At 46.7% G+C, this 15,007-nt stretch overlaps 1 protein-coding gene across 1 annotated transcript in view; it reads right to left on the bottom strand.

Annotated features, from left to right (window-relative positions):
- Nucleotides 1-1,365: 1,365 nt before the first annotated feature.
- The window catches only part of NCAPG2 (non-SMC condensin II complex subunit G2), an 85,869-nt gene continuing 72,227 nt past the window's right edge, over nt 1,366-15,007 (bottom strand). The window contains exons 26-28 of the mRNA XM_040352694.1: nt 14,294-14,394; nt 6,361-6,463; nt 1,366-1,592 (exon numbers count right to left, since the gene is read on the bottom strand). Coding sequence (XP_040208628.1) covers nt 1,541-1,592; nt 6,361-6,463; nt 14,294-14,394 — 256 coding nt within the window. The 3' untranslated portion in view covers nt 1,366-1,540. The remainder of the gene's footprint in view (nt 1,593-6,360; nt 6,464-14,293; nt 14,395-15,007) is intronic.

Genomic DNA, 15,007 nt, shown 5'->3' with positions numbered 1-15,007 from the left:
GTCGGAAGAGGAACACAATGGAAGCAATGTAAAACAAAGAAAAGAGGGCGCACCAACCTTGTGCATTACCCAAGTGGAATCTTTAATAGCGTATAAAAAAGGAAATGCAGTATTCTCACAAACATATTCAAGTCAAAAGCATTTCACAGTCCATAGTAGATGAACAACCAGGACCACAAGACTATTCCCAACAGGTCGGAGGACCTTTTACAGCCAGGAAAGTCCTCTGACTTGTTGGAAAAAGTCTCAGTGACCTGGTTGTTGTGCGTCTACTATGGACTGTGAAATGCTTGTGACTTAAATAATTGTAATGTCTTATATTACTGCCAGTCTATCAGCCTCCACCTTCTCTGCAGGGGAGATCAGCATCTGAACCCAGAGTCTTTAAAGTGATTATTTTTTTTTTAAAACAACCACCATTTTATACTCTGTGTAATGGTTTTGCACAGAGCAGCCCCGATTCTCCTCTTCTGGGGTCATCCACCGACGCTCCTGGCTCCCCCTGCCTTCAGAGTGCCCCAATAGCAAGCTGCAACGTATAGCGCTCCTATAGCAAGGTAAAAAAATAAAATAAATTCTGCCTTTAGAACCACATGTCCCATGAGGAATTGCGCCTCACACATTCACAAGTTCTTAGGCACTTACTGACATGTACGGACGGTGTACTGGGCTGTGTGCTTCACTGTATTTGCTAAAGTGTAAACAAATGCATTCTGTATTCAGGCCAACTAATCTAGCGAATACAAGCTCTATTTAGGAAGACATAGGTGGACTAGTATTATGATTAAATTAGTACTCTGTCACCTCCATCTCTGCAAGGCTGGCTGAAACTAGTGAATAATACCCTACCAATGTATAAACTGACATACACAGCTAGAGGGTGTCTTAAAAAATTTGAGAAGGTGTGGGTGGGTTGGATTGAGAAGGTATCGGGGGAAGAAGGGGTGCGATGGATGTAAACGTATAAGCTATAACTGTAGATATATGTGGCGGAAAGATGATACGCCAGGAGGGAATACGATAAACAACAGGAGAGACATGGAAACCGAGTAGAAATCCTAGAACTGGTTTTTCTTTTATTTTCGTTATGTTAATGGTTGTATAAAAGTGGCATTTTTTACTTGATAGTTTGTACAATAAAATTTACCCTTTAAAAAAATAAAAAAAAATAATGAGTACTCTTTATTAATGTTATAAAAAAACAAAAAAAACAAAAAAAACAACAAACACAACACACACTAATAAATTCATTCCAATGGGACTCTGGCCAGAAATATAAAAATACTCCAAGTCACAAAGAAATTACATTTAAAATATGTCACAAAGCAAAAATGACCAATTACAAACTGAGCCAGACACATGCACTGCAATTAATGAATATATTTTTATATTTACAACAATGCTTACTAAACAGGCATTAAAATTGTACATTACATTTTACTAGACTCCCAGGAGTTTGTGTTCTGTAATATATAAATATATAAAAAATGCTGGTTAGAGATATTCAAAATTTTGTACAAAATATACATTCGGTGCGGATTTATGGCTTCAGAAGCTGATCCAAGGTTCTCATTGAGGATTCATATATAGCTCTGGAAAGAAAAATATGCTTACGTTAATATATTGTGTTTGTCAATGAGGTTCAAGGTCTGTTACTGTAATGTACAACACTGACTAAAGCAAAGTGATGCTTGAACATAATACTGAAATAATGAGTAATGTAAAACATGAATGACAAAGAAAGAAAAAAATAAATAAATAAATAAAAAAAAAAAGAAAAAAAAAAAAAAAAAAAAAAAAAAAGGCGAAAAGAAAAAGGGAAAAGGAAAAGAGAAAGAAAAAGAGAGCTCTTTCCTGCATTGTAGGCATTTGGGAGGGTGTACTGATCTGACAAAAAAAAACTATAAACTATAAAAACTATAAACTGTTATCTGTACAAAACGCTTCTGAACGCCCATAAACGCAGGGTTCAAAAGAGGTTTTAAAACGTCCTTTGTAGATTAAGCATTAACATCTGATGTAGGCAGATTTCATTTCATTCACAGCTGGTGATGAAAGAATTGTATTTTTGCTGACTGTACAATATATGTAGGACAATATTGCCATTTGACAGGTACTTTGTATTTACATTGGAGTAGACCTTTCTGCCTCTTTTGTAAATGGACAATCACAGAACAGACTGCACTGTCAGTGTGTTATGATGTAGCAATGTTATCTTTACTTCATTGTAACATTCATAGCAGATCAAAGCTCTTAGTAACCTTAAAGGGGTTGTAAAAGACCGCCGCACAACGATATACGTCAGCAGAATGGCACGGCTAGGCACAGGGAGATAGATATATACACGTCCCCTTTAATAGACCAGCCGTAGGTCGCCTCCACGGGACCCGATTGCCGCTGCTGGCCCTCGATCGGGTCACAGGAGCTGAAAAACGGGGAGAGGTGAGTGTAAACACACCTTCCCCGTTCTTCTGTGTGGCAATGATAGTCTGTTTCCATGATATAGGGAAAGATGATCACCGGTGTCACACATCCAGCCCCACCCCCTACAGTTAGAAACACACAGGAGGTCACACTTAACCCCTAAAGTGCCCCCTAGTGGTTAACCCCTTCACTACCATTGTCATTTTCACAGTAAAAAGTGAATTTTTATAGCACTTTTCGCTGTGAAAAATGACAATGGTCCCAAAAATGTGTCAAAAGTGTCTGATGTGACCGCCATAATGTCGCAGTCAAAAAAAAAAAAAAAAAAAATCGCAGCCATTAGTAGTAAAATATATATAATTTATTTTTTAATAAAAATGCCATAAAACTATCCCCTATTTTGTAAACGCTATACATTTTGCGCAAACCAAACGATAAACGCTTATTGTGATTTTTTTTTTTTTACCAAAAATATGTAGAAGAATACGTATCGGCCTAAACTGAGGAAAAAATATGTTTTTTTTATATCTTTTTGGGGGATATTAATTATAGCAAAAAGTAGATATTGAATTTTTTTCAAAATTGTCGCTCTATTTTTGTTTATAGCGCAAAAAATAAAAACCGCAGAGGTGATCAAATACCACCAAAAGAAAGCTCTATTGTGGAAAAAAAAGGATGCAGTGCGAATCGCAAAAACTGGCCAGGTCCTTTACCTGCATAATGGTCCGGGTCTTAAGTGGTTAAAGCATTTTATACAGCATAGTGCGTCTGCTTTGTAATTTGGCACCCTGTAAGACCTGGCTGATCCTGCCTGGCTATCCCCTCCTCTCTGAAAACAGATTACGATAATCATGGCTGCTGAGCCCCTGACATTGTGGTCTGTTTGAGTGCCTCAGTCATCTGCAGCTCTCCTGTGTTGGTCTCCTCTGTCCCGTCCCTCCCCTCTCTGTGTCACCTAGTGACAGTGCCACCCCACCCCCTTCTGCTGCAGGAAAAAGAGAAAGAGAAAGAAAGATTATATATATATATTATTTCAGGGCCGAAACAACTAATCGATTACCAATTTCAGAATGGATTAATCGGCCAGTAACATAACATAACATGGGGGTAAAAAAAAAAAAAAAACTAAAATTAGTCCTTTATAGTACAAAGAGCAAATTGCTACTGTAAATATTACTTTCACTGTTCCACAGTAAAAAAAAAAAAAAAAAAAATGAACCCCTTACAGTACCAATTTGCTCTTTTTGTACTATAAAGGGCTAATTTTAGTTTTTATTTTAACCCGATTAATTTACTAAACGTCTTCGGCCTGGTTCACACCTCTGTGTTTTTCGGTGCTTTTTGCAGATTCACATCTATGCTTTTTTCAGCTGCTGCGTATTTGGAAAGGGTGCTTTTTTTGGTTCAATATACTTCAATGGAGAAGCTGCAGAAAAGCATGTAATGCGTTTTTGCAGCAATTTGTGTTTTTCTGCCGAACAAATTGGGCAACATTTTTTTTTTTAAAAGCACTGTAAAAACAGATCAAAAGCAAACTGCATAGGCGTGTACTGAGCCTTTATGCTGGCCATATGGATCAATTTTCAGACAAGAATATTGTTGACCAAGAAGTTTTCTATTATTTCTAAATGCTCCCGTCACTGTGGTTGTAAACTAACATCGGTTTGACCTCACCGACGATTGGAAAATCGACCCAACATTCTTAAAATGACATTGTTTTTGTATGAACAGCATATAATATATTACAGTTCCGTTTAAGAATCTGCAAAAAAACAAACAGTCTAAACTTTTTTTTCCCTTTAAATAAAAAAAAAGTCATCCGAGTCTGATGATATTTACCAGATTCAAGCTAATAGTATATCTCTTCTGTGTTATTCTCAGAGTGGATTAGAGATTTTGCTCCCTAATCATATAGTCGGTTATTTATATTTACCACCGCATAGAGATATTTAGGAATTGCCTTTTTTTAAACTTTACATATTAACATTAAAAAAAGTGTGGTATTTAATTTAGTTATCAACCAAAACAAACAGGGGCAGATCCACATAGCGCGGCGCATTCTTCCGTCCGGCGTAGCGCATCTCTGATACGCTACGCCGCCGTAACTTACAGGTTTTTTTTTCCGCCGTAAGTTACAGCGGTGTAGTGTAACTTAGGCGGCGTAAGGGCGCGCAATTCAAATGTATGTGATGGGGGCGTGTTTTATGTTAATAAGTCTTGACCCAACGTAAATGAAGGTTTTTTTTAACTGCGCATGCGCCGTCCGTGGGGGTATCCCAGTGCGCATGCTCGAAATTATGCGGCAACAAGCCAATGCTTACGACGTTGACGTCATTCTACGCAAAGCCATATTCGCAAACGACGTAACATTTTCAAAATTTGACGCGGGAACGACGGCCATACTTAACATAGGATACGCCTCATATAGCAGGGGTAACTATACGCCGAAAAAAGCCTTATGGAAACTACGTAAAAAAATGCGCCGGCCGGACGTACGTTCGTGGATCGCCGTATCTAGCGAATTTGCATACTCGACGCGGAATTAGACGGAAACGCCACCTAGCGGCCAGCGTAAATATGCACCTACGATCCAACGGCGTACTAAGACGTACGCCTGTCGGATCGAGCCCAGATTCAGTTGTATCTTGTTTTGTGGATACAAAACAAAGATACGACGGGGCATTTTAAAAATTACGCGGCGTATCAATAGATACACACACACACACACACACACACACACACACACTATCTATCTGCTCGGGTCCCGCTGTCAGCAGGGAAATCTTGGCCCCACCCGCTGCTCCTGTCAAAAGGGCAGAGAGGAGACATGAGCGCCGGGAGCCACCGTAAAATATGGTAAAGGAGGATTTTTGCTGCTAAAAACGAGAGGCGCTTACCGCTAGCGGCCGGCGCTTTCAGTGTGAAAGTAGCCTTAGTGTTTTCAATATTTTGCATAGTTATGTTGGTCCAGCTTGGACTAAGGCAGGTATGCATGTCAGCACTGCCACTACAGCAATTGCTGCTAGCTTCTGGGTCCCTTGCCTGCTTTGTAAAACACAGGAGGTCGCTCACTCAGCACAGGCACCAGTCAGAGAACGCTTTGGATTTTTTGAGTGTTCTGTGAACTGCACAGGACCTGGAATCTAGTGGCGCATACTACAATGATTTCCAGATACAAGGATCAGTCATGCATAACACATACATACTGATCGCAGGACGACAATGTAACCATGAATTAGTCCATATCCAGACTGATTTAAAAACGTATGTATGGCGGGAGCTCATAGGTGAGGTCCAAAAAAATAATTAAAAAAAAATTATAACCCACACACGCCTTACAACTTATTGGCTTTCACCACTAATTACATTTACATTTTGTATACATATACTATATGGTTATATTATGGTTGGAAGAAAAATGTCAATTTAAAGCGGGAGTTCACCCATTTAAAAAAAAAAAAAAAATCTCCTTAGCTTCCTGCTCGTTCGGTCTAGGGGAATCGGCTATTTATATTAAAATATGAGCCGTACTTACCCGTTTTCGAGCTGCATCTTCTTCCGTCGCTTCCGGGTATGGGTCTTCGGGAGCGGGCGTCGGTGCGGCTCTATACTGCGCACCGACGTTCGGCTTCTTTCGGAAAATCGTGACGCGATGGATGCGACCGTCGGAAGCCTCTCGGAAACCTGTCAATCAAGAAGGAACGCCCATTCCCGAAGCCCATACCCGGAAGCGACGGAGAGGATGCGTCTCGTAAACGGGTAAGTACTGCACATATTTTAAAATAAATAGCCGATTCCCCTAGTAATAACGAGCAGGAATCTAAGGGGGAAAAGTGCCCTCTAAGGGTGAACCCCCGCTTTAAGTGTTGCACACCTTCAAGTGGGAAGCAGACATGAGGATACTTGCTGCATGCACCAATACTTTTTTTTTTTTACCTTTCTATGTTTTCATCATCTTCCATTGTGACTTCTCTGTGATTTTTCAGCTTCCTATATATTATTGAAGCAATGTCTTTAGCTGCAGTAGACAAGCGTTTCCCTTAATAAAAAGGAAAAAAAAACATTAATTTAAATCTACCAGGAACAAAACTCTGTAACGTGGTCTGCTATGGTTAGGCAGTGCAAATAGTATACTTTATTTTCTTCATGCTGAACATGCGATTACTATGAAGTTTACTATTAAAAAAGGATTTTTGTACTCACCGTAAAATCCATTTCTCTGAGTTCATAGACGGACACAGCATCCTTTGACCTTAGGGTTATGTTCCTCCTACCAGGAGATTTTAGGCAGAATTCTTACAGCACCCAAGGTGTTAAAACTTTCCTTCATGTCGCTCCTCCCAGGGGGCGTGGCTCCCCCAGGCATAACCCACACCCTGCTCCAGCAGCTTCAGTTCGTAACAAGCAGTACAAACCAAGGAGGGGTGGGTGCTGTGTCCGTCTATGAACTCAGAGAAATGGATTTTACGGTGAGTACAAAAATCCTTTTTTCTCTTTCGTTCATAGACGGACACAGCATCCTTTGACCTTAGGGACGTCCCCAAGCAGTGTCAAAAAAACGAGGGGTGGGAAAAATAACACAGCAAACAACAGGTTACACCCCAAACAAAACCGGAGTTACTCAACGGAGGAACTCCAACCTTAAACTGCCGCCTGTAACACCCCGCGGCCGAATGAGGCATCAGAAGATGCACTCACATCCACCTTATAAAACTTTGAAAAAGTGTGGACCGACGACCAGGTCGCAGCCTTACACACCTGTAACACAGAGGCTTGGTGTCGGAAAGCCCAGGAGGCTCCAATCGCCCTGGTCGAATGCGCCGTGACCCGAAAGGGAGGCGCCCGCCCCTTCAGGGCGTAGGCCTGAAGCACAACCTGTCGGATCCACCTGGAAATGGTGGCCGACGAGACTGCCAGGCCCTTACTGGGACCGGACACAGACACGAACAGCGAGTCCGACTTCCGGAACGGAGCTGTCGCCGACAAGTAAACTCGAAGGGCCCGAACCACATCCAGAGAATGTAAAACGGCTTCCTTCGGGTTCTTCGGCTGAGGACATAATGATGGAACAACAATGTCCTCGTTAATGTGAAAGGCCGAAACGACCTTCGGAAGAAAAGAAGGTCGCGGGCGCAGCACCGCCTTATCCTGATGGATGACCAAGTAGGGGGCCTTGCAAGACAAGGCCGCCAGCTCAGACACTCGTCTGATAGAGGTAATAGCTACCAGAAAGACCACCTTCTGCGACAAAGTCAGCAAGGGGATCTCCCGAATGTCCTCAAAGGGTGCACGCTGAAGCGCCGAGAGGACCAAATTCAAGTCCCAAGAAGGTAGCGGAGGGCGCACCGGGGGGGCCACATGCCGGACCCCCTGCACAAACGTGCGAACCAAAGAGTGCGCTGCCACGGGACGCTGAAAATAAACAGCCAGAGCAGAAATCTGACTCTTGATCGTGCTCAAGGCAAGAGACTGGTCCACTCCCCGCTGTAGGAACAGCAGGATCCGGGACACCACGTAAGTACGGGGGTGCCACTTCATCTCCTCACACATAGAGATGTATGCTTTCCATGTACGATGATAAATTTTTCGAGAAGTGGACTTCCGTGCACGTATCATGGTAGAGATTACCGGGCCCGACAGGCCCCGGTCCTTCAGTACCTGGTTCTCAACAGCCACGCCGTTAAAGCCAGTGACCGTAAAGCAGGATGGAAGATCGGGCCCTGAGACAGGAGATCTTCCCTCAGAGGCAGGCGCCAGGGGGCGTCTGCCACCAGACGTACCAGGTCCGCGTACCAAGAGCGACGCGGCCAATCTGGGGCGATCAGGATCGTTGGAATCCCTTCGGCTTCCACCCTGCGCAGCAGGCGGGGTAGGAGCCTTAGAGGAGGGAAGGCGTAAATCAGGTGATATTGACCCCAGGGAGCCACTAACGCGTCTGCCCACGGGTCCCTTGACCTGGCCACAAACCGTGGTACCTTCCGATTGAGACGGGACGCCAGAAGGTCCACGTCTGGAGTGCCCCATTTTTGACACAGGATCTGAAAAACCTCCGGGTGGAGAGACCACTCCCCTTGATCCAGAGTCGTGCGACTTAGGAAGTCGGCTTGCCAATTCAGAACTCCCGGAATGTATACCGCTGACAGGGCCGGAACGAACCTTTCGGCCCACCGAAGTATGTGAGCGACCTCCGTCGCCGCGGCCGAGCTCCTTGTGCCGCCCTGATGATTGACGTACGCCACGGCCGTGGCGTTGTCGGACTGGATCCTGACAGGACGGCCCTGCAGCTCCAGGGACCACCTGACAAGGCACAGCTTGATCGCTCGGAGCTCCAGGATATTGATCGGCAGGCGGGACTCCTCCTGAGTCCAACGCCCCTGGGCTGACTGGGTGCCCCAGACGCCCCCCCAGCCGAAGAGGCTGGCATCCGTCGTGACCACTGTCCAGCGGCACGGAAGAAAAGACTTCCCGGACCGAAGAACCGGAGACGTCAGCCACCATGCCAGGGAAGACTTGGCCAGATGGCTCAACCGAATCTGGCGATCCAGAGAAGATGGGACCCTGTCCCATCGTGACAGAATCTCCTTCTGTAGTACCCTGGTGTGGAATTGGGCATACGGAACCGCCTCGAAGGAGGCCACCATCAGACCCAGAACCCGCATGCAGAAGCGAAGAGACGACCACTTCTGGGTCGACAACTGTCTCACTGCAGATTGCAGGGTCCGCAGTTTTTCCGATGGGAGGAACACTTTTGCCTCCCCCGAATCCAAAACCAGCCCCAGGTGTTCCAGCCTCTGGGACGGAACAAACACTGATTTTTTGAGATTCAGAAGCCAGCCGAACTCCTGCAGAGTCCGACACGTGATGGACACGTCCTCCTCTAACTCTGAGCTTGAAAAAGCTCTCAGGAGAAGGTCGTCCAGGTATCCCACGATAGCGATCCCTCGCTGCCTTAGCAAGGCCAGGATCGGGGCGAGCACCTTGGTGAACACCCGTGGTGCCGACGCCAGCCCGAACGGGAGGGCCACGAATTGATAGTGGTCCTCCCCGATCGCAAAACGCAGATACCTTTGGTGGCTTGTGCAAACGGGGACATGCAGGTATGCGTCCATGATGTCCAAGGACGCCATGAAGTCCCCCTGGTGGAGGGCCGCTATGATAGAACGGACCGACTCCATCCTGAATCGCTGCACCTTGACAAAGGAGTTGAGGGCCTTTAGGTCCAGGACAGGGCGAACCCCTCCCTTCTTGGGAACCACGAACAGATTGGAGTAGAACCCCCGAAACCGTTCCAGCGAGGGAACCGGCACAACCACCCCTCTGTCCAGAAGATCCTGGACAGCCCCGGACAGGGCTAGCCGACGATCCGGAGGAAGCTGGAGGTTGGATGGAAAAAATCTGTTTGGGGGACAAGAGAGGAACTCTATCTTGTACCCCGAGGCGACCACCTCGCAAACCCAACGGTCGGTCAGAAGAGAGTTCCACCGATCCGCAAAGTCGTGAAGCCGTCCCCCCACCCGAGACCCGGGCGGGGGCAGACCTTCATGCGGAAGCAGGCTTGTTTGGTTTGTTAAACCAGGGGCGCTTACGCCCGGCAGCAGGGGCTTTTGCCCCTTGCGGACCTTTTCCAGCTGCGCTGGGCGCACGAAAAAACCGCTTAGGGGTAGTAAAAGTAGGACATTGCTTGCGGCGAGGTTCCTTACCCTTCCCCGACTGAGGGAGCAAGGTGCTCTTACCTCCAGTGGCATCCTTAATGATGTCATCCAGGGATGCCCCAAAGAGCCGTCCGCCCTTAAAGGGCAAATCCACCAAGGCCTTTTTCGAGGACTGGTCAGCCGACCAGCACTTCAGCCATATAAGGCGGCGCAGAACCACTGCGTAGACAGAAGCCCTGGAAAGCAAAGGAATCGAATCCATAGCCGCCTCACAGAGAAACTTCTGACCCTGAATCAACTGCTCAGCCAGGTCCCTAGAGGACTCGGAAGCACCCTGGACCTCCAGATCCTGCAGCAGGAGCTTCGCCCTTTCAGTTAGCGTCTGAGCAACCAGGGCGCCGGCCAGAGCCGGCCTTACCGCCGAACCCACCACCGAGAACAGGGAGCGGGCCACGGCCTCCACTCTCCTATCAGCGGGGTCCTTGAAAGCAGGAGCCCCCTCCACAGGCAACGTAGTAGCCTTACTCAGTCTGGACACAGGAGGGTCCACCGACGGAGGAGTGACCCACTTTTTTAAAAAGTCCTCCTCCAGGGGGTAACGGGTAGCAAAGCTTTTAGGAACAGTAAAAGCCTTTTGCGGTGTATCCCATTCCTTATACAACAAATTGTCCAAATATGCGACACAAGGGAATACCTTAGCGGTACGCGGGTGGTTTGCGGAATCCAAAAGGGACCGACACCGTGGTGTCTCCGCCACCATCCTTAAATGAAGGGTCTCACGTACCGGCAGTTATAAGAGCTCCAACAAATTCCCTTGTCAGCAGACTCCGCAGCAGAGTCATCCTCGCTGTCCATGTGGGTTAAGCCCGCATCCTCTGACATGACAGAACCAGATAGCAGCAACAGCGTTATCAGATTCTGCGTCAGAGATATCCCAGAAACAGCCTGCGGGGGGGGGGGCGGCTTTTTACCCCCAACCGAGCACTGGCAGCTTCAAACCTGGTGAGAAAAGACTCCAGGACAGCCGACACCGATTCAACAGATGTGGCAGGGGGAGGGGCGCTAAGGGTTAATTCCGGCATTGTGAGGAATGAGGGGCCTGATTCAGGCTCCATATTGCAGCTGCCGTGTCACCCCCACTGCCAATGGCAGGAAAAAAGTCCCCCACAGGTCACCTCCCGGCCGCTAGAGCACAGTCTGGGGCCCCCTGAGACTCACCACCACCCTGGTACAGCGCGGTCTGTGAAGGACAAGTGTGTGCTGAGGAGAAGCTGCAGCGCTGCGTCTGTCCCCTCAGATGATTCGCGGTCTTTTTTCCCCGCCGAAACGGCCACTAGAGGCCGAACTAGTGCTGAAAACGGCGCCGGCCACAAGAAAATGGCCGCCGAATAATACAAGCGCGGCTCCGGCAAAATGGCCGCCGTTGCGCAGTTTTAAAAAGACAGTGTACCCAAAAATGACAGTACACCAAAACAGTACACAGCACACACAAAAATGCCCAGAATGTCCACCACAGTCCCCTGCAGTGACACAGAACAGCCCCAGCCATACCCGAGTGAAAAAAATATGAGCCCCAGGGAAAAAACCCCCTGCACAGCCGTCACCCAAAGGGGGAAGGAGGGAGAGGAATAAGGGAGAGAGGAAAGCAGGGGAAAACCCTCAGTCGACCTCCCAAGGGAAAACATTCCAGCCAGACCACTTACCTGAGTAAGGGGCCACTACTTACCTGTCCTGCGACTACCCGGCTGGAGGTATCCCAGACAGAACCAACGTCCGCGAACGGCATGGCTGTCAGCCAGACACACTGTGACAAGGCCATAGAGACCGGTCATATGTGTGCCCTAGAACCGAAGTTCCCCGGCCGCCCCTGGAGCAATGGGGCCTGTCGTGGACGTCCCAAAGCGGAGCTGAGGGCCGGCACACGCTCGAAGGCCGAACCTGGGGGGACTACAAGGGTCGAGGACCCAGCCTGTCACCCAGTCGGCTGTTGATAGAAGAATCGCAGGATTCAAAATAAAAATAAAACAAAAAAAGCTGAGAAAAAACTCGCATAATGCAAAAAAATTTTGCAAGAAAAAACTCAGAGTCCAGGACTCCAGAGAGAGCCTGACTCTCCTGACGGTTAGGCAGAAACTAAAAACTGAAGCTGCTGGAGCAGGGTGTGGGTTATGCCTGGGGGGAGCCACGCCCCCCTGGGAGGAGCGGCACTGAAGGAAAGTTTTAACACCTTGGGTGCTGTAAGAATTCTGCCTAAAATCTCCTGGTAGGAGGAACATAACCCTAAGGTCAAAGGAATGCTGGGTCCGTCTATGAACGAAAGAGAAATGCCTATTTACCATTAAGCCTAGGTTCACACCGCTGCGGGGTTAGAAATCGGGCGAGTTCCGCTGACACTCGCATGATTACAACCTGGCAATGCAGTGTCTGAACTTCAGGTGGATTTGACATACATCTCGAGCGGGGTTCTTGCATAGATGTCTATTCAAATCACCAAAAGTAGTGCAGGAACTACTTTTGGGAATCAGAGCTGCAACGGTTCGGAAGGTGCAATTTCTGGAAATAGCTGCCGATTTGTCATGTGTGTGGACATGTCCAATCTCATGACAAATCGGTCCAATGCAAACATGGGCTAAGAGATGCTGTAGGTTTTGTTTTTTTTATATAAATAAAAACGCACACACCACAACACAGTCCAGGCTCCAGTCACATGATTTAGGAATGCAAGGTATAGCAACTCCTACCTACCCTACTGCAAATATCTCCATGACAGACTGAACTTTAGAGGTTTGTCCACTTAAACTAAAAAAAACTATGAAAAGTTTTAAAATAATTTTTGATTGAAAAGTTATAGTTAGAAAGCTTGGTATCCCAATAACCTGTTGGTGGTTTTTCCCTTATATGGCTACAAGAAAGTATCAGAGGAACACAGAAGGGGCTTTCTTCCAAACAGGTAATCCTAGTTTGAATTGTTTTGCTAAAACAAATTGTACAGTAGATGTGTTCTTTAGTTTGACAAATCTAGGTGAAAGTGTCTCATATCGCCAGCATGAGACTACATATCCCAGCATGAGACTACACATATGGTTTGAACCCAAGATATGATGCAGACCTGCTTCTCATTCAGTTCATTTGGAGGAAGCCTTTTGTCTTGTTTTACACATTTTGTCATTTTCTATTGTGTAGATAATGGCCCAGATTCACAGAGAGCAAGGTGCACATTACGCCGCCGTAGAGCAAACACCGTACGCCACGCCAACGTAGCGCGGAGAGGCAAGCATTGCATTCAGCAAACCAGTGCTCCCAACGCTGCGCCAGCATGGGTTTCGAAGGCGCACGCCGGCGTAGGTGGTAGTGGGCGTGATCCCATGCAAATGAGGCGTGACCCCATGCAAATGATGGGCCGAGCGCCAGACAGGTACGTATCACGAACTGCACCGTAATGTGGACGCATGCACAGCACCCCCCCTGCGCCTGCTCACAACCACGCCGGCACAACTGCCTAAGCTACGCCGTGAACATAACGTACGCCCAGCCAGACACACGTCCAACGCACAATACGCCGGCTTGGGTTCCCTGGTGCAGACCTGTGCATGTCTGTTTCCGGGTTGCACCTCATTTATGGGGAAAAACTTAACGCCGGACGTACAACTTACTCGCATGCGCCGGGCACACGCACGTTCGTGAATCGCCGTATTTCCCTCATTTGCATGTTTGAATGGCCAATCAATGGGAGCGGCACCATGCGCCCAGCCTAAATGTGCGCCCACCCTACGCCGGCGTGTGCAAGCTATGTCGGCGGGTGTAGCCTGTTTTTAGGCGCATGTCTGTTCGTTAGTGTGCCGCACACATACGACGGCGCACATTGGCACTTACGTCGGCGTAACGTGTAATACGTCGGCGCAAGTGCTTTGTGAATCTGGGCCATCGTGTATAAACATGCATCCATTGCTATAAAGTATTTTCCATGTTTGTATTGCCAAATGCTACACTTCACCTTCTGTTTTGGATGTCTCTTAATTGCAGTTTCAATTAGATAATTAACTGGAAGGTGTGTTTTAGCAAACAGTATATATGCTCTGTTTAACAAAAAAATTGTGCCGTGTTCCCTTGACTGGAACGAATGAACTCCTGTATGTTTTTACGCACCAATAAAAGCAGCAACAAGGACGTTTGGAGTTGCAGGCCCTATTTTTTGTACTTATGAAAGTGTGTCATACCTTTACTGCTGGCCATAATGATATGTAGGGATGCAGTCAAGCTCAGAATTCCCTCAATTTCTTCCGCCGAAACACTTGTAGCGAGTTCACCTAAAAAGGAACTTTAAAGAGAATATGGTCAACCACTTCAGCCCGGAAGGTTTACTCCCCTTCATGACCAGGCCATTTTTTTTGCTATACGGCACTGCGGTACTTTAACTGACAATTGTGCAGTCATGCAACAATGTCTTTTTTCCCCCCCACAAATAGAGATTTCTTTTGGTGGTCACCCCTGCGGTTTAAATGTTTTGCGCTATAAACAAAAAAAAAACGACCGACAATTTTGAAAAACACAATATATTTAACTTTCTGGTATAAAACATATCCAATAATGAAGAAAAAAAAATGAATTTCTTCAAATTTAGGCCAATATGTATTCTGCTACATATTTTTGTGTAAAAAAACACCACAATAAGTGCATATTGATTGGTTTGCGCAAAAGTTATAGCGTCTACAAACTACGGGATATTTTTATGTTTTTTTTTACTAGTAATGGCAGCGATCAGCGACTTATAGCGGGACCGCAAAATTGCGGTGGCCAAATCGGATACTTTTTTTTTTTTTGAGGACGAGTGACAATAATACAGTGATCAGTGCTAATATACACTGTAACTGTACTAATGACACTGGCAGGGAAGGGGTTAACATCAAGGGCTTGCTTGTACTGTTAGACGA

This window comes from Rana temporaria, chromosome 5, assembly GCF_905171775.1.
Source record: "Rana temporaria chromosome 5, aRanTem1.1, whole genome shotgun sequence".
Taxonomy (NCBI): Eukaryota; Metazoa; Chordata; class Amphibia; order Anura; family Ranidae; genus Rana; species Rana temporaria.
Note: the sequence above shows the minus strand (reverse complement) of the source record. Positions and strands in the feature narration are given on the sequence as shown.